Below are 17,824 nucleotides of genomic sequence, written 5' to 3'. Positions count from 1 at the left end.
CAGGTAATTTACTGCTAGCGAAGTTAGCAGGAAAGCTAACGTTAGCTTAGCTAGCGACATTGCGTAGCATCACTTGTTGACTGAAACGTTATTCAACGGAAATGACAAGACATAAACTACACCAGTAACTCTGTTTTACTAAGTTGGAGACACAATACTGACCTGTAGCGGCTACAGTCCCTTTAGCCACAGTGTCGACCTCTGAAGACAAAGATGTAGCCTGTTCTCCCTGCCGTCAGCAGGCGGTTTGAAGCCACAGGTTTTCAAATTTGTTTGGACATCGCGCCAAAGCGATGACGCTGACGTCATAACCCTGCGCCTACTCGGTTTAAATACTCGGTTTGTTTATTTCAAATAATAATTTTATTTAGTCGAGAAAAGGAATATGAAATTTGAAGCCGACATAAATAATGATGAAAGATAAAACAAAATCAAAACTAAATACTAGTTGTCATTTAAGGAATTTAGGTGCGCATATACTTACACACCCGCAGGGCCTCTCCACTTTTACAGCATTTCTCACATTTTATGAATAGAATTATCGAACTTAAAAACACAGGAAATGCATGGATAGTTTTCAGAAAACGACATTTGTGAATAAAATATTTTGCGAAAAAAAGAAAAAAAAAAGAATTGTGAATCCCGAACTCTGCTTTCTTGTCCTCCACCAAAGTTTATGTTTTCATAACTTAGGGTCGTAATATTTGTATTATTTAAAGTCAGCCAATATTGAAAAAAACTCCCAAAAGGTCCTAGTTTAATTACATTACAGAGAAAAGATGTTCCAGGGTTTAAATATCTGAGTTACAGAAAGTACAAATATTCCAATCCAAATTAAACCTTTGGCCTAAGAAGTTATTACATGTGTAAAGCTCATTCATTACTTTAAAGTGAACTTCTTTAGCCTTGGGTGGAATTGGAAAAGAGTGGTAAATGGTTCTTATTTTAACTGCAAAATTTCTGTCGAATCAATGCGCATAGCTGTACATATTTCTTAGGTTTACTCTAATTTTATTGTTTTATTCTAATGATGTATATATTGTAGTTTAATTTTTACACTTACAGCTTCAGCACAGTGACGATCTATATTTTATTCTAATATTCAAATGTCATGACTTAATTACTAATGTTAAAACACTGTATTATCATGCACATTTTATTTTTATTTTAAAGCACATTTCATTTCTACTTCATTTTACTTGTTGCTTTATATCTACACACTTTTATTTCATACTCTTACTATTTTAATTCTCTATTCTTTACTTAGGGACAACTGTAACAAATCATAATTTCCCCTCGGGAATTAAAGTATTTCTGATTCCGATTCTGTATCCTTGCAGCATGTATCTTCGCTTCAAGTGTGATGGCGAAACAAATGGAAGTGAAAGCACTCATTAAGAATGTATTATTGCATTTTGCATTAAAACCACCTGTAGCTAATGAAGCCTCTTGTGGAATAACTGTAGAATAGATCAGGATGTCCCTAATTAACTGAATCATTACTTGTGGAACTGACTTCATTACTATTATATTGCCTGTCAGTACAAACAATATTGCATTTCCCTTAAAAGTATTATATGTTAAAATGCTACCATGATTACCTAATAAATTAATAACAAGCCAGATCCATCCATTCTTTGCAATAAAAGGATTTTCTCTTAATTATTATCCTTCTATTATTCCAAATTGGGACTGACGTTTAAACAGACGTCCTTTAAAAGGATCTGGGGTTTTCATACAACACTGCCACCTACTGGACAACTACAAACACTACAGCACAAGGTTAGAGCTGCCAGATCAGACCATATGATGTAAACACAGAGAGACGAAGGACCACACAGCCAAGTTTTTTGAGGTAGTAGCTGTATTCAAATGATTGACAACACAATCACCCCTTCTCCACTGTACCAATGTTTCAGCTACAGAAATGACAATACTTTTCACAAAATGTCTTACTTTCTATACAGCACTCAATCAAATGTTAAAATGAAATGGTTTAACTTACTACCTACAGATGACTAATACTGTCAGGATGCAGCACTTGTCTTCATGTTCTTTTGCCCTCTTGATATACTTAAAACATAAATCTAGTGTTCCAAGGCTACGCACAAGAAACTAACTATACAATGGAGCAAAAAAATAACCAGGGCCAAACTGTTGTAAGAGCAAAATACTTGAATTTGTAGTTGTACATGTGAATATAGTATAAAGTATCGTGACAACTTGGAAATGTTAAACCATTAGGGGCAGCTGTAGTGTTTATTATTTACGTGTAAAACAAAATGTAAAAAAAGAAATCACAATAATAGCACCAAATGTAACTAAAAAAAGAAACAAAATTATTGTTAACCGTTAAGAAAAAAATCAATATTTAAATATATTTGTAACCACTTGGCTCCTTCACACATACACACTGCATCAGAGCAAGGCAAATTACGTAAACCAAAAAAAGAAATAAAAGCACCAAATGTTAAGGAAGATGAGAAACAAAAATTCTAGTAACTAATGAAGAAATATTCTTCTCATTTTCCATCGGATCAGTGAGCACGTTTTCTTCCAGGTGTTTTTATTTTCGCTTTCTGTCTTGAGAGCACCGTGGACAATACCTGCACGGCACAGATTAAAAACAGGGTTTGTTGACTGACTTGAATGAGTAACAGTTCACACTTTTATTGCACAGATTGGTAAAAGAAAAAAAAGAATAGTACATTACAGCCTGAGTTTCTTACCATTTGCCTCTTGGTTTGGTTGTCAGGCCCACACATGCAAAATGGAACCACTCAATGGAGCACTGGAGCAAAGACAAAAAACAATAATGTGCCGTCAAGTATTCCTGCAAATGGAGTACTTTGCTGAGACGAAATGATTCAAAACGGACCATCAAAAACGCACATACAGTGTGTGTAGTTTATCATCTGCTAATCAATCACGCGCCCTGTCATCTGTGACCTTATCCACAGAGGACGAGTCATGAGACTACAGGACTCCTCAACCTCTTAATTTGTGATTAGCATTTAGGAAATACTGTATATTTAAGGGAAAGGTTGTATATGTACTCTGTGACTGTTTATTGATATATTATGCTATCAAAGATCTGTTTTTTTATCATTACTCTTACTTTATCTTGTCAGTTTCAGGCCTGTACTATAAAGGTACATCATTATTGGTGTCTAAAGTTAATGCTATTTAGATAAATATAAACATTTAATCATATGTTGTTTGGAAAAGCCCTTCATATTAAAGGTCCCATGAAATGAATAAATACATTATCTGTGTTCTTATATGTACTGTATGCCACAAAAAAGCATTTTGGCACATCGTTATACCAAAATTCCTATTTTCCTCTCCCTGCAACATGCCACTATTTTGCTTATAGATTGTCTTCCGTTCAGGAAATATTTACAAAATCCAAAAAATGATTATGAGGAATGTAACTAATGACCACCATACACTACAAGACTTAAAACAAGATTTTGAAAATACTCTAAGAACACTAGAGTCTGACATGAGGAAAGCTGAGACTCTTACAGGGTCACTGTCTTCAAGACTACAAGTAGATTCCTTTTGAGATTATTTCCCATCCTAAGAAATATGATATATTAACAATTCCTTATTCCTTACATGTCCACAAAAATCATAGACTGTTTAAATAATGGATGTAGCCACTGTGACATCACCCACTGGTTTGTGGACTGTCGTTTTGAAGCCTCGAGTCCAGCAACTCAGCTGTCACCATCCTGCTTGTTTGGATCCAGAAGTGACCATATTTGGACAAGGGGGTGGAAACGTGAATAAGCGAGGGGTGGATCTGACTCATAGACTGTAGTGATGCCTTGCAGACAGCCTGTCACTCAAGTGGCCCTGTTGTTACTATGCATAACTTTAAGCCTTGTAAACTAATAAAATGTGAAGGGGTTAATAAAAAATATTGAATGAACGAATGTTTTGCACTGCAGTTTCTGGCACTTTGGCACTGGCTTCATTTTTACGCTTCAGAGGCTGATGCTTAGCAAAAACACGTAACTCTCAAAACTCAAGATAGAAGGCGTTATATGTCGACAGTATTCTAGTCAATTCTGTTTCAATATAATCGATAAATACAAACTGTATTTTCAAATATTACATTTTGGATTTTGTCGCCTCAAGTTGCCACCAGCCTCTGTTGGCTAACTGCGCTATTTTACTTGGAGCAGACCGTGGGAATGAGAGGCAAACCATTTCAAAAATTAGGATTTCTCAGTAAAATAAAACCCCGTTGGTGGATCTAATACACACCAAATTAAACATGAATAGCACAGCTATTGTTGACAACGTTCACGTCATTGAACTTCAGTATATGTTTGAGCCAAGACTAAAAATGTGCAACAATATCAAATATGTTTGATTTTGTCCGTACATCAAGACGAGAAAACAGCGGACTTAAGACAGCTCTGACTGAGTTTATGACCACATAACATCAAACGATCGAGTCCACATGCCACAACTCTAGCAAAACTTTTATGATTTTATACCAACATTCCAAATTGTCTTGAAAAGTTGTTTGGTGTAAGACCGGCAGCAATAGGAAAAATAGATACAAAATCCGCAAGGAACAAAACCAGATAGAAAATCACACCCACACTGTTGTTTGTACCAATAAAAGCCAAAAATTCCACTTCATCCTCCTCTACTTCTTCTGTAAGTACACCTGATGTGAAGCATTATTTCTCCAAAAAAATAGAGTATAGCACAATAACAGTGTCCAGAAACTACCAAGTCCCACCCCGGTATCTTATTAAAGCAGAAATATTTAAAAAGATTTGAAAAAATAACAAAAAAAACCCCAAAACTCACATCAGTGTTGTCACAGCCGATCATCTCGCCGTAAGACACCTGATGGCACAGACAGTAAGTGGGTTCGTTGGGGTCCACTGGCATGTCCAGCACATCAGATGGGTGCACATTCCCAAAGTTGGCGGCAGGGCTGTTGAATTCTCCTCTGATGATGGCAAAGAAAGTATTGAAAGTGAGAATGTAAGTGTGATCATGACGCTAACTAAAAACTAAAACGTGAAGAGCAAACACATGGTCATCACAAGCAGGAAAAGTAGATACACAACATACGGCTGAAGGAGTTTGACTTTCTTCTGTGCACTCTTGGGACTGCCATCTTCATCTGAACTCTTCACTTTAGACCTTGTTTTAGCCGTCTTCTTTTCCTTCTGTCTGGTTTCAGCTGGAATTACACAACCACTCAAGTTGAAACACCAAGTTTGGCTTCATTGTCTTGACAGTTCTTGTTGTAAAAAGCGGAAAGACACACAAATACAATGGACACACACCTTTCTTCCCCTTACTGGAGGTGGAATCATAGTCCGTGCTCTCGATCTGTTTTTCCTTCAAGTCAGCCTCAAACCGAGCCAGATCTGTGTCAAGACGTCTGATGTGTTTGTCGACCTATAGGAAACACAACTTTAGCAGTCGGACTGTGGCATGGTGTTTATTTCCTGATTATTTCAAAGATACGAACCATCTCATAGGTCTGCATGGCCAGTTGCACCTTATCATCTCCGAACTCCTTGCATTTACTGTAAGACTGCTGAATCTGCCTCAGTATGGACAGCTTTTGCTCAGAGGAGAGAGTCCGGGCGTTGGCTGTGTACTCCTTAGCCAGAGAGTCTATCTGTCCCTTCAGATCTGAAACAAAGACAAGGAGTAAAACTTCTAAAACAACACTGTAACTTTTAAGTCAATATTACGTACATTATTATGTCATGTTATTATGTGAAAGTGTCATTGTGCACTATTAATATTTATCAAATATATAAAAAGCAAATGCCAAATCTTAGGTGTCAGTTTTTATGTCTAATATGGATGGGCGTTTGTTTTTATTCATGCCTACAAACACCTTGAGAGAAAAGAAGTAAGTAGTGTCTAAAATATTTTCTGAATTTTTAAATCACTCACAATGTATTATACTGAATTGACAACAGTTAATTATTACCACAAGGCTGCTGTTTACAAACTGATGTGGAATGATGCGCTTCTACTATAGATTGCTGATTCTCAAAACTTCTTGGCTGCAGACCCCTTAAAAAGAAGTAATTTCTAGTACTTGTGACTCCTCATCACAGGTTGCAGCATTGCTGTGGACATTAAATTGTAACTAGTTCAATCAAACTATGATTATGGTGATTTTGGACCAAACAGCTCTGGGGACTCCCTGAGAGGATATGCCCAATGGGGAGCTCCCCAAAAAACAACATACCTTCGAGGGCTTTTTTCTGTTTGCATTCAAACCTCCCATAGGAACACTGAAGTGATGTAAAGTAGAAGAGTCTTAATATTGCACTTTTAAGAGTCAAAATAATTGTATTTTCCTTGTTGCATATATGCTCTGAAAAACCTAGACATCACTGTTGGTCCATTCATCTGTGTCTTTTCTTACACTATTTTAGTTACAAGCTCTTGTTTGTGTTTTGCGTTGTCTGTTGTTTACACGGATAAAAGGTTTTAAGAATGGAGTTTGCCAGTGCTGCATTCGCTCGTGTTCAACTGACATAAGATTTTTTCGAACCAAGGAACTTTTTCATAGTTTTAGAAACCTAGCTCCCTTTATGTTGTGTCCACACCAGAAGAACTAGGAACTATCATAGTTCTGAAAGCGGTTTTGAGGGACTTTTTTTTAGCTCCTTTTCCAGAGTAGGTACTCTTGTAGCACGAGAGAAAACATGGGTGACTTAAGTGTACCTTGACTGGTCAAACACAGCCAATGCAGCACCAGATTATAAAGCCCTGTTTATAAAGACAGCATTTCTGTACTGTTACTACTTCCCGTGGCAGATTACAGGTGAGACAACTGTCCCCCCATTACGCAGTCGTACCTTATATACGGCACGGTGAGGTGGAAAAACAGCATGATATTCCTGTCTTGAACAGGCAATGTAAAAGGGGAACGTGATGGTATGCATTTGTCAGGGGAGGTCCCCAGGAGGTAGTTCCTCTCAGAGGCTACTCATAACCGTTTGGTCCAAAAACACCAATAGAGAAAAAAAAAAAGTCACTCAAAACGGTCATTCCTATGAAAAAGTTCCTTTGGTCAAAATACGCCTTTGGATTGTTTCATTTGAAGGGTTTTCAGTGGCCTGAAGGAGTCAAAATATCCAGTATTACACAAGAAATGGCAAATACCAGGAAGAGAAAACATATATCATTTTAAATAAAAGTTGTCTCCCCATTTTTGTTCCTTTAATCATCTTGTGGCACCTCAGACTTCCTTTGGGATCTTTTGGGGGACCCTGACCCACAGGTTGGGAACCACTGCATACATCACCTTGTTCACACATGGGACATCTAACTGGCGTAGTGTGCTTTAAAACATGGTTCAACTAAATTGTGTACAACTGACACGTGTTTTTGTTTTCACCAGTTCATGGTTAAAATCCCCAGTAGTCTCACGGGTCATTGTCCTCACCCTCTGTGCGTTGATCCAGATCCCTCATCAAATTGAAGTTTCTCTGCAACTCGAAGGGCAAGTTTTCTATACCTGGTGTTGTGGAGGGGGAGAAAACAAACACTTTAATCCCGCTTTCAGTGAACTCAAAAACTGAAACTGTAACGTTAATACAAGCAGGATAACGTTAGCTAGCTTAATGCGCGCTGGATGATGCTCAGGCTACATTAACGATGGCGCTCGAGCTAACGTGCACATGTATTTCAGTAATAACAAGGGGGCACATAGACATATGGCTTTGCTTGCTAAATGAATTCAAACTAGCTCTGCACGGCTAGTGTGGCATATGCGCTTTGCATTCTCAAACTGCATCCTTTCTTCGCCACGGTGCGTTTTCCAGGAAATAGTCTGAGCCTAAACCCGCTGACCGTTGGGAAACGGTCGAAACAGCCCATTCCGCGCGCGGGTTTTCCAGGAACTACACGGTACAACAAAAGCCAAAGTATAAAACGAGCTGAATATGTTCAAATGTTTTCCAACATGTTTATCACATATTAATCAGCTTACTGTCCAAATAATGCTCCAAATACATCCCCGCCGCCATCTTGTAAACAACAGAGCTTCCGGTCCGAGACGGACAATCTGATTGGTTGTTACTACAGCCTTGACAACACTACTTTCCAGCACAAATTCACATCCAAAATTGGTACAGATATTATTTAAGTTAAATATATAATTAATACTATCTGCCATGTGGCATATTAAAGATTAGCATTTAAAATAAAGTGCATTTAAAAATCTAAACTTGAATTTAAGATATATCTAATAAAATTCTGACTAGTCTAAAATCAGAATTAAGACATTTCATATTATCTTTCGACAAATAATAAACTATTTAATTGTATGGACAATCAAAATAAAGATAGCAGCAATGCGACTTTTAACATTTTTCCATAGGCTATACATCATTACTGATAAGAACTCAAATTCAATCTACTTTTAATGCACTTCTCACTACACCTAATTACAGTTTAAGATACTTAAGATGTTTGAATGAAAAATGGGTTGCTAGTCTAAATTCAGTTGAATATATCTGTAACTGGAATAATGACTTATTAAAACTAAACTGACAAGTCAAACTACATTTGTAGATGGCATCCAATGTATAACGAGATGGTCAAGTTAAAGCTTTACATGCAAAAGCTTTTTCTATAGCTGCATTTAACATTCACTACTAATATAAACTATCTCAAATTACCATCGGAAAACCACAAGGCTACACAATTTTATTAAGTAACTAACTACCTCCTGTGTGATATGTCTCTTAATGTGAAACTGATTTGGCAAAGGGATCTCGGAGAAGAAACTGATGGTGACAGATGTTTGAAAATTGTGTCAGGGTGTGGTAAATACATGAAAGAAGCGAGGGGAAGCTCACACAATATAACTGCATAGATGTTATCATTCACAGTTATGTCTCTACACATAATGAAGTTGTTAAATTACAATAGCTGAAATAGGAACTTTCCTCCACTGTATATGGAAATAAAGTTGGGTCAGACCACTCTGGATTGGAGTTTTAGAAATTTTAAGTTGTTGGTTTGGTTCAGTAATCCCTGTAAATCCAAAGTTGTATCCAAATGTGCATTTTCTGTTATTATTGTGGGTCTAATAACTGTTTTCCAAGGCACTGGAAGACAACAAAGGCTCCAAAATTGAAAGAATGGGTTAAAGCAATGGTGGAAATAGCATCTTATGAATGTAAGCTCAGTAGAATAAATGGCAATCAGAAGAGAGGAGTGTCTTCTTGGGACCAATTATGGACTCATCAAAATGGAGGATAAGCCTACGTAATTGTGATCCTGCTCTATGAATATGTGACCCTGTAGAGTGATGTATGAAGGCACGTGTGACGTTTCTGTCTGTTTGTTTCCTTGTGTGCTGAGAAGACGAGTAAAACTTCCCATTGATGAATCGAACAAGTGATGACAAGACATCTTAAAAGATTTATTATGTTTCACAGATTAATGGAAATTGTCCCACACTTCAATTAAATCAACAAACATAATGAATATTCAGTAATACAAATAAAAAACAGGGGACCCAACTTAAGTGAGAACATCTTTGACCAGTCTGATTCATTTGTACACAGTTATTACAACCATATCTGACTGACACATACACTACAGCTGCTCACTTGTTAGCTGATCTGGGTTCGTGAAGTAGCTCTACCAAGCTCTTACATTATGTCGTACAATTTGTCACACTGTACACACCTCATTCTTTTGTTTTTCTTGTTTTTCCAACATGTGCTTCAACTTCTTGAATTTATTCTTTCCGATCCTCTTCTTTGCTTTCATGGATGTTGTTCTCTTTTTGCCCTGCTTCTTCTCAAATCTGCTCTGTTCCTTTTTGTCAGCCTTTGATGCTTTCGTTTCATCAGCTGTCTTCACTGCGAGCTTCTTGGCCTCTGCCCCCTTCACAGTCTCTCCGTCCATCTTGGCCACCTTTGCCTTTTTTGGTCCAGTAGGTGAGTCCTTTTTGCCTTTTGGCTTGGCGTTTGCTGTTCCATTGGCTTGGGTTTTCCCCTTGAAGCCGGGGACACTCTTCTTTGCCTTGTCACTTTTGGATGGTTTCTCTTCAGGAGAGTCTGGAACAGCCGTTGCCTCGGGAGCATCTGCGCTTTCTTCCTCTACAGAAATAACAGACGCAGAGGATGAGTTCATGTTTAACAGGGTAACTATCATGATGAAAGTTGGCATATGCTCGTAAGAGGAAGTGTTACCTTTTCCTGTGGGTGCAGTAGGAATTACATTGGAGAATTTCTTTAGCTTGGCCACAAAAAACCCATCCATATTGTGGGAATGAGGGTAAAATCGGCGAGACAGTCGCAGAGTTGGATGGAATCTACGTTCTCTGAATCTAAAAAAAATGAAAAATAAATTTAGGGTTGAAGGTCAGAGTATTTGCAACAGAATAAAAACATACTGCAATTATCTTATTTACCTGGTGAAGCCTTCTTTGCCAAAGTCAAGTCCAGTGGGAACTAATTTGACGTTCCTTTTCTTCAAAGCGTAGTCCACCACCCATTCATTCTCCTCCACCTGATGGAACACATTTTTATCAATGTCTAACCCTTCTGCTAAATACTCACAAGTAACATGGAAAAAAATGAATTAGCTGCCTGTAGAGTACATGTACCATTATTGAACATGTGCAGTAGACCAGATATCCTCCCGTAGGGGACTCAGCGTTCACAGAGTCGATGGCAGATAGAATCAGTTCTTTCTGTAAGTGAGCGGAGCGCTGGATGTCGGCCTCGTCCTGTCAGGAAATAACAAAGCATTAAAAACTGTTTAAAACCAAAAGTGAGCATATGTATGCATGGATGACATGACAGCTCCCCAAAAGGGAAGCCCAAACATGTCGATGCCTGCAACATAGGTCATAAACACCGCCTCCTCCATGTTAGCAGACAGGATATTGACCAAACTAACAAAGGTAGTTCTTATCATGCTGTTGTATGTTTAATAGTTTGTTTTTCTTATAAGTTTGGTTTTAATTTGATGCTATAAAAAAGGGGTTCGATGTGATGACTGACAGCTGTGTGTGCCAATCGAGCGCTTGCAAACAACGGCGCTGCTGCAATTAGTCAGATGGCAGGAGCTCAATACAGTGCAGACTCTGGGTGTATTCCAAATCACATACTTTTTCTTTTTACTTTTAGTATGTACTACAACTGCCCTTAAAAAGTACGAACACAGTCGACCCTCTTTCTCATAAATCCATTACCTTAGAGATAAAACAAAATGCTGTTCACCAAGCTCGCCAGACAAGGAAGTCAACCCAGAGCTCTGCTGTTGTTACTTTGGGATGCATGTAGTTTAACTTTGAAGTTATAACTGCATAGATTCTAACATACATTCACAACAGTTAAATTACATATGCATTTCTCTGTCATTGTTATTTTTATAGCTATGTCCTTTTAATGTTGGTCATCTTTTTGATTATTTTGTTCATTTAAACAATCAATATTCCTATTATTACTATTCACCTGGTCATTAGTCACTTGAATATGCTGTCATCCATCATTGTGACTTCTGAGAGCTGTCAACGAGCTCTCAAGCTGTCATCTGTTTGCAGCTCAGGCAATGTAATGTATTTTCCGCTGCACTGAGAATAGCCAGAAGAGCATGCTGGCTTGCATACTGCAAAATATATCCCAATGTAGTAGAACATCCTGGTATTTTTGGCATACTGCATTTGACATACTATGTATTGGGCCATACTAAATCTTCTTCTGGCATACTACTGTATATAGTATGGTAATATAGATATCGGAACACATGGTCCGGCTACAAACAACGTCACCAACACAAGATGGCAGTGGCCTTATCTGGGATGTTTTGGCTTCATTTTTTTGTATAGTGGAGGGAAGTAGAAACACTTTGTCCATCTTTATATACAGTCCTTAGTATATACATAAACAGTGAAAGGTGTTTTACCTTACTGGTCTTCACAGCTGGATCTTTAGCGATCACTCCAGTTCCTGAGCATGGAGCATCAAGCAGCACTCTATCAAACCCACCCATCACCTGCAGGCAAAGTTTTCAACGGGTTAGTTCGCTCTGTAAAGCCACATAACAGGAGATAATGTTACTCTACAGATGTATGAACATTACCTTTGGGAACTGCCTTCCATCGTAGTTACAAACAACAGTGTTGGTGACCCCCAGACGGTGGATGTTGCCCACCACACTCTTCAACCTGTCAGCGTTGGCGTCATTGGCCACGATCATCCCCGTGTTTCTCATCAGCTGAGCTAAGGGTGGAACATTTAAATAAACTAAGTTCATCTGCATGTGAGAAGAGTTTGCATTTGCCTACATTGCAGCTGAAACAGTCACACAGCGCTGTGTCAGTGCAAGAAAAAGGTCTGGAAGCACACATTATTGTTCTGCTACAGAGGAGAAAATGCTCTGGCTTGTTTGTATTTCTGTAAACCAATCACAAGCCCAGGATGCAGTGGCGGTGCCCTTGCAAAACCAAGTATCACAAGTATAACTGCAGCACATCTTACCAATATAGGTGGTCTTGCCTCCTGGAGCTGAGCTCATATCTAACACCAACTCTCCCTCCTGTGGAGAGAGCGCCATGACGGGAAGAAAACTGGAGGCTCCTTGCAGCATGTACTGACCAGAGAGATACTCTGGGGTTGCACCTGTTTTAAAACATGTAAAGAATTACAGTTAAAGCTTGTGTGGCTACAGTGGGCCTCATATATTCTTCATTAAAAGATCCTTAATAGCTCGAGTCAGATCCTTGATGTGAAGGTGCTGAAACTTACCTACAGGTACTGAGGAGTCATAGATGACCAAACCCACTTTAGACCATTTCCCCAGCGGATCGAGGTTCACTCCTCTGTTGATCAGGGCCTAAACATGGAGAAACACAAACCACACTGACACATGAGCACTTAAAGGCAGTATTTGACATTAGACAATACCAGTGAAGTGTTTTGGTGAGGGGTTTTCCTTGGTGGTTTATAAGTTAATGACACTCCGAACTAAAGCCAAACATTTCTCTTTAATTCTTAAGTTTTATTTCTGCCACTTTTTTCTGAAAAGGCTACGGTGAATGTAAATTTTGTTCTGCAAACTGCTTTTTTAGAACTCATATTTCAATGTTATTTCCTTGATGTAAAGTGCTGTTAAATCCTGTAAACAAATTCATTACAGTATATTTATACTTCATTTGTGCTTTTTGTTGAGTTGACTAACTAGAAATACTACAAAGCACATGTGGAATTTTGAATTTGAAAATACTGCATTGGCCGGTTGATATGTCTCCCCCACGCTGTGCAGTTACCTGTGCAAGATCCCTCCTCCTTGTTTTCAGTGTGTTCGTCCGAATAGTGACAGGTCTGTGAATTTCATTGGCCTCGAGGAAATCAACCAGCTGTAAACAAGAAAGGAGAAAAATTATTAATTATAGAAAAAAAAAGAAAGCAGCACAGTCAAAAATTTTAAACTCATTTAAGGCCCAGACACATCAAAGAACTAATGATGACGAAGGAGTACTGTTGCCTGTGTCTTGGCCAGAAAGTTGCACTTGAACACGCTGCACAGACTACAGTTAACGGCCAGTGAGCACCTACATTCTGCACCTGCCTGAGTGGAAATAACTAGATACCAGCAGCCAGGCAGCGGTAGTCTGTATTCGTCATTCAAAAATGGAAGGAAACTGGAAGACCATTAGACCGTCAAGACGGATACAAGACGCTAGTTAGCCAGTTAGCACATTGACAGGGAGGGGATTTCTCTCACTTACAGGCTCCACCACCGATTGAACATGCCGAATCGAACGTAAAACTGCTGAGAAGGGAGTACGAGTGCCAACAGTGAGGGACACAGTGCAAAATTAGGGTGACAGATTCTCACCAACGGCCTGACACAAACCAACGACTGACCGTCACCTTGGTGTGTCAGGGCCCTAAACCCAGCTCTCAATCAGGTGTTGACAACTGCCATGTGTTAAAACTTTATAACTGTGTACATCAATCAATTCTAATATGTTGAAAAGGACATCAGAATGTGTTTTGTTCAGCACTACAGGGGGGAAAGAAATTACCCACCTCTGAGAGAGGGAAGATGTCCATTAATTTCTCGATGAGGAAAATGTTGTAGCTGTAATAAGTACAGAGATCCTTCTTCAGAAGAGAGATGTACTCTGCTCTCTCTTTCCCCTCCTCTCTTTTTGTTGAGAAATTACAAAGGACATCAATGTTGTCTTTTATTCTCTGATAGATCGTCTTCAGGTCCAGAGGCAGAACACCTAAAAGTGCAGATAAGAAAGGGGTTTAGACTTCTTGCAAAAATATTTACATTTCCTCCATTAAAGTAGAATAATCTTATCAGAAATCTGAATCAGAAATCAGAAAAAAGTAGGCTTTCACATACAACAAATTTGCCTTGATGTAATAATAAACAGAGAAAATATACTACTTGTACAACTGAATAAGAAATGACAATAAAAATATGAAAACAATATTACAAAAATAACTCTAAGTCACATACCTTCCTTCTCGGCTTCCTCCGCACCAGGTAGCCTAAACGTATCCATCTCATCTATGTTTGCTTGTACTGTGTCTTCCTCATCCATGTCAGCATCTGATTTCTGTTCCTCATCATCATCATCATCATCATCATCATCATCTTTGTCATCTTCCTCATCATCGTCGTCATCTTCATCACTTTCTAGACCCATGGTTTCCTTCAGCTTCTTCTCCTTCTTGGCTGCACGCTCAATGGGAAGAAGCTGAATGTGGGAGAACAAGGAAAGTAACTTACTAAATCATACTAACTTTTAATTTTACCACATTAGTCACATTAGTTTTTCTGACATATCAGCAGTTAAGTGGGAGGAAATTTGGCATCTCTATAAAAAAGAAATCAGGGACTGTATCAGCAAATTTGCAGTTTGGGTAAAAATTACATTTTTACATCTGAACCAAAATTTCAGTAAAATTTCCAGTCTTCAAAAAAGAAAATAAAAAAAGTTATAGGAGAACTATTTTACATACTTCCTCTTCATCACTTTCTTCTTCCGCTGCTTTCTCACTACTCTCTTCATCAAGTGCACCATAGTCATCAACCATTTCATCATCGTCATCCTCATCATCGTCGTCCTCTTCCACTTCTTTCATTTCTACTTTGGCACCCTTCTTTCCTTGGACTTTTCCTCCCTTCTGTGGCTGTTGCTGCTCTTCCTCTTCCTTCTCATCTTCCTCTTCCTCCCAGTGTTCATCACTGTCATCCTCACTTTCAGCTTCTTCAAGTTTGCGCTTCCTCTTCGCTGGTTTCAACCATTTGCTGTTCTCATCAGTGAATCCTTTGGATAAAAATAAACAGACAATAAACACCAAGTACATATTCTACAAATTAAAAAATAACTACTCTAGCAGCAACAATTCAGACACACACATTTAATATTTTGTTTTGTTTTCTTTGCAGGTGCTGGGTAGTAACCATCTGCATGGGTGTATACAGAAAACATCACAGCCACATTCACACTGCTGTGTTTACCTTTCTTGGGCTTTTCCTCAGCAGCACCTTTCGGCTTTTTCAGATTATGGACTCTTTTTGCAGCTCTGTAAAATGACAATATGAATGAGCAACTTGTAAACACAGTAATATTATTTCACATTGTATTCAGACGACCTCTTACCTTTGCCTGCCTCTCCTCGACAGACGTTTTGATTCAGTTTCCTCTGCAAACAAAAAACAAATATTGTGAGAAACAAGGCATAATGATGCAGTCAGCAAAATGAACAAGTGGTTCGTAAACTTTAAATTTCCAGGGTGAATGTGTGTCTTTACAAACAGCTGATAGAAAAAGGACACAATAATCACCATCAGTTATAAACTTGGCCAACTCAGTCTCTGCTCCTTGCTGCTTCCTGGATTTTTTCCCCGGCCCTCTCTTCACCTTGTTGGTGGGATCCAACTTCCGACCCATGACTCCGATCTACACAGACACCCCGAAAAGCAAAGGGAAATAATGTGCCATCTTTTTAAGGCCAGTGCATTATAACAATGTCATTGTTTATGAGCAGATGCCACTGTTGGTGCTGTCTTTAGCACATGTTGTGCTGTAAAGCTCAGTTTCTACCAAGCAGTCCAGTTCCATTCCGGTCAGTTCAGTACACATTAGAACGGTTATTTTTGCATTTCCACTGTCAAAAGTTGCAGATGGTACCAACAAACCCATTTCTTTTCGTCCCCATTTTCTGTCAACCCTCTGTAGAGGTACCTAGCACACTGATCTGATACTAAAAGGTGGAGCTGGAAACAGCAGTCCATCTATTGGTCAACAGAGAACATGATTCTCGCTCAGTGGCGAGCAATGGGACTCATGTGCTTAGAGAAGCACACAACATACCTACACATACTTAGAGTTACACAGCATGCTGTACTGAACTTAATTTAGTTGAATAATGATCATGTTTAAGGGATTGTTTAAGAGATTTACTTAGGACTAATCTGACCACCGTAACAGAAATATCGCAGACACACTTAATCCATGCCACATAGGTTTAATAGAGACAGTGTTTTTATCCTACTTGAATTTTTGTCCGGTCAAAATGCTGACCACTAACCCCCCAAAAATATGATCAGTGTTAAGCTATCTCTATAACCTGCAGCTTAAAGGTTTTGGGCTAAGACAGCACTATTACTCCCACTCATGGGCACAAGTATGTGTATCAAGGATTGTAACATGTTGTCCTAAACTGTACCCAACGGTAAAAAGGCACAAAAAATAGAGGATACATATTTTGATAAACTGAGAAATATTTGTGACCTTTTCTTTTATTGGACATGAACTATATTCTAATTTTCCTCTGTTGTGTGTTTAACTTAAAGCTGTTGACCATTATAAACTTATATTGAGAGTTTCATTAGGGTATATAAGCTTCCATATAATAATCCTGTAAACACAAATACGCAGGTCTTTTGACTGCAGTCATTACGGGAAGCAGAATGACAGGGGACAGATATTTATTAGTAATCAAAGACTGTCAAATAAAGAAATTGCTAAAAGCTGAGCTCTGTAGCCATTAAATTATTAAAAGGGATCTAGAAAGTGGTGACTGAGCTCTGGTTAAACAGGTGTGCAGACCAACTGTCAGAGACATGTCACATGTGGCCTGCTATAATCATCTGACAAAAACATTTCCATAGTCATCTTTAAAAGTGATCAAGAGAGAGGCCATATGCAAGAGAAAATGGTCTCGCACTTCACTCTAATTACCACAGATACATGTTTTTACTTTCTACTTTCTTTATGGTATTTCAATGGATCCAAAATTAAATTCCCGGAGATATAGCTACCCTAAATGTTAAATTATAAGGCCTTCAAACGCTTCTGCACGTTTGCAGTGACAGAGTAATGACAGAATAAAGTGCAACGAGCAGCCACACAGTAAATTAACATTAGTTGACCAAACTCCGCATGTCGTGTTTACAAGCTCAAATTAAGACCTCGGTTGTTGACACAAGACAGACTGACTGAGTCTTTGCCTAATGCAGCATAAAGTCTACACATACTCACCGAAAAATCTGCTCCTGTTATCCAACTTTTAACTGTACGGTTGAAGATAAAATACCCACACGTGAATTTTCCTTCAACACGTTGTAGAAGTGCATCCGGCGCGTGTCAGTGACGTAACGATGGTGGCGAACGCGCGAGCGCATACACAGAAACCGCTCAGGGGGTTACGTTTTTTGTAAATATATAAAATAACAAAACTTTATTTCATTATTATTGTACATAAAATGCTGTTTGCTATGTTAAAAGGCGCAAAGTAGACACTTGTTATCGGCACCCGCTTGT

General features: G+C 38.6%; 3 protein-coding genes across 5 annotated transcripts in view; all 3 read right to left on the bottom strand.

Annotated features, from left to right (window-relative positions):
* Positions 1–1,660, bottom strand: part of ncapd2 (non-SMC condensin I complex, subunit D2) — a 33,322-nt gene extending 31,662 nt beyond the window's left edge. For both annotated transcript variants that reach the window (XM_049583569.1, XM_049583570.1), the window contains exon 1: positions 163–1,660. The gene's annotated coding sequence lies outside the window, so the exon portion shown is untranslated. The remainder of the gene's footprint in view (positions 1–162) is intronic.
* Positions 1,661–1,882: 222 nt separating this feature from the next.
* ing4 (inhibitor of growth family, member 4) lies at positions 1,883–8,083 on the bottom strand. Its single transcript, XM_049583711.1, has 8 exons — positions 8,000–8,083; positions 7,454–7,525; positions 5,510–5,676; positions 5,322–5,436; positions 5,104–5,215; positions 4,834–4,978; positions 2,730–2,791; positions 1,883–2,606 (listed from the first exon to the last, which is right to left on the bottom strand). Exons 1-8 carry the CDS (start codon positions 8,034–8,036, stop codon positions 2,567–2,569), a joined length of 750 nt encoding a protein of 249 aa, XP_049439668.1. The 5' UTR covers positions 8,037–8,083; the 3' UTR covers positions 1,883–2,566.
* Positions 8,084–9,424: 1,341 nt separating this feature from the next.
* nop2 (NOP2 nucleolar protein homolog (yeast)) lies at positions 9,425–17,672 on the bottom strand. Of its 2 annotated transcripts, none has more exons than XM_049583604.1 (16): positions 17,543–17,672; positions 15,844–15,958; positions 15,659–15,701; positions 15,517–15,581; positions 15,015–15,322; positions 14,509–14,749; positions 14,067–14,266; positions 13,301–13,390; positions 12,780–12,867; positions 12,513–12,653; positions 12,115–12,254; positions 11,938–12,027; positions 10,634–10,756; positions 10,439–10,536; positions 10,218–10,354; positions 9,425–10,124 (listed from the first exon to the last, which is right to left on the bottom strand). In XM_049583604.1, the coding sequence occupies exons 2-16, from the start codon at positions 15,947–15,949 to the stop codon at positions 9,694–9,696; spliced, it is 2,301 nt and encodes a 766-aa protein (XP_049439561.1). In that variant the 5' UTR covers positions 15,950–15,958; positions 17,543–17,672; the 3' UTR covers positions 9,425–9,693. The 2 variants fall into 2 exon arrangements, with proteins under 2 accessions (XP_049439561.1, XP_049439562.1); XM_049583605.1 differs by having other exon boundaries at positions 15,844–15,972; positions 17,544–17,624.
* Between the last annotated feature and the right edge of the window lie 152 nt (positions 17,673–17,824).

The sequence above is a fragment of the Epinephelus fuscoguttatus genome, linkage group LG8 (assembly GCF_011397635.1).
Source record: "Epinephelus fuscoguttatus linkage group LG8, E.fuscoguttatus.final_Chr_v1".
NCBI lineage: Eukaryota > Metazoa > Chordata > Actinopteri > Perciformes > Serranidae > Epinephelus > Epinephelus fuscoguttatus.
Note: the sequence above shows the minus strand (reverse complement) of the source record. Positions and strands in the feature narration are given on the sequence as shown.

Coding starts and splice junctions, on each gene's coding strand:
- ing4 (XM_049583711.1), bottom strand. CDS start 8,036: ATGGCGGCGGGGATGTATTTGGAGCATTATTTGGACA. Junction 5,677..7,453: donor TCTGGATCAACGCACAGAGG/GTGAGGACAATG, acceptor TCTTTGTTTCAG/ATCTGAAGGGACAGATAGAC. Junction 2,792..4,833: donor TCGGCTGTGACAACACTGAT/GTGAGTTTTGGG, acceptor TCTTTGCTCCAG/TGCTCCATTGAGTGGTTCCA.
- nop2 (XM_049583604.1), bottom strand. CDS start 15,949: ATGGGTCGGAAGTTGGATCCCACCAACAAGGTGAAGAGAGGGCCGGGG. Junction 15,702..15,843: donor GGCCAAGTTTATAACTGATG/GTGATTATTGTG, acceptor TTTTGTTTGCAG/AGGAAACTGAATCAAAACGT. Junction 14,750..15,014: donor AAGAAAGTGATGAAGAGGAA/GTATGTAAAATA, acceptor TCCCACATTCAG/CTTCTTCCCATTGAGCGTGC.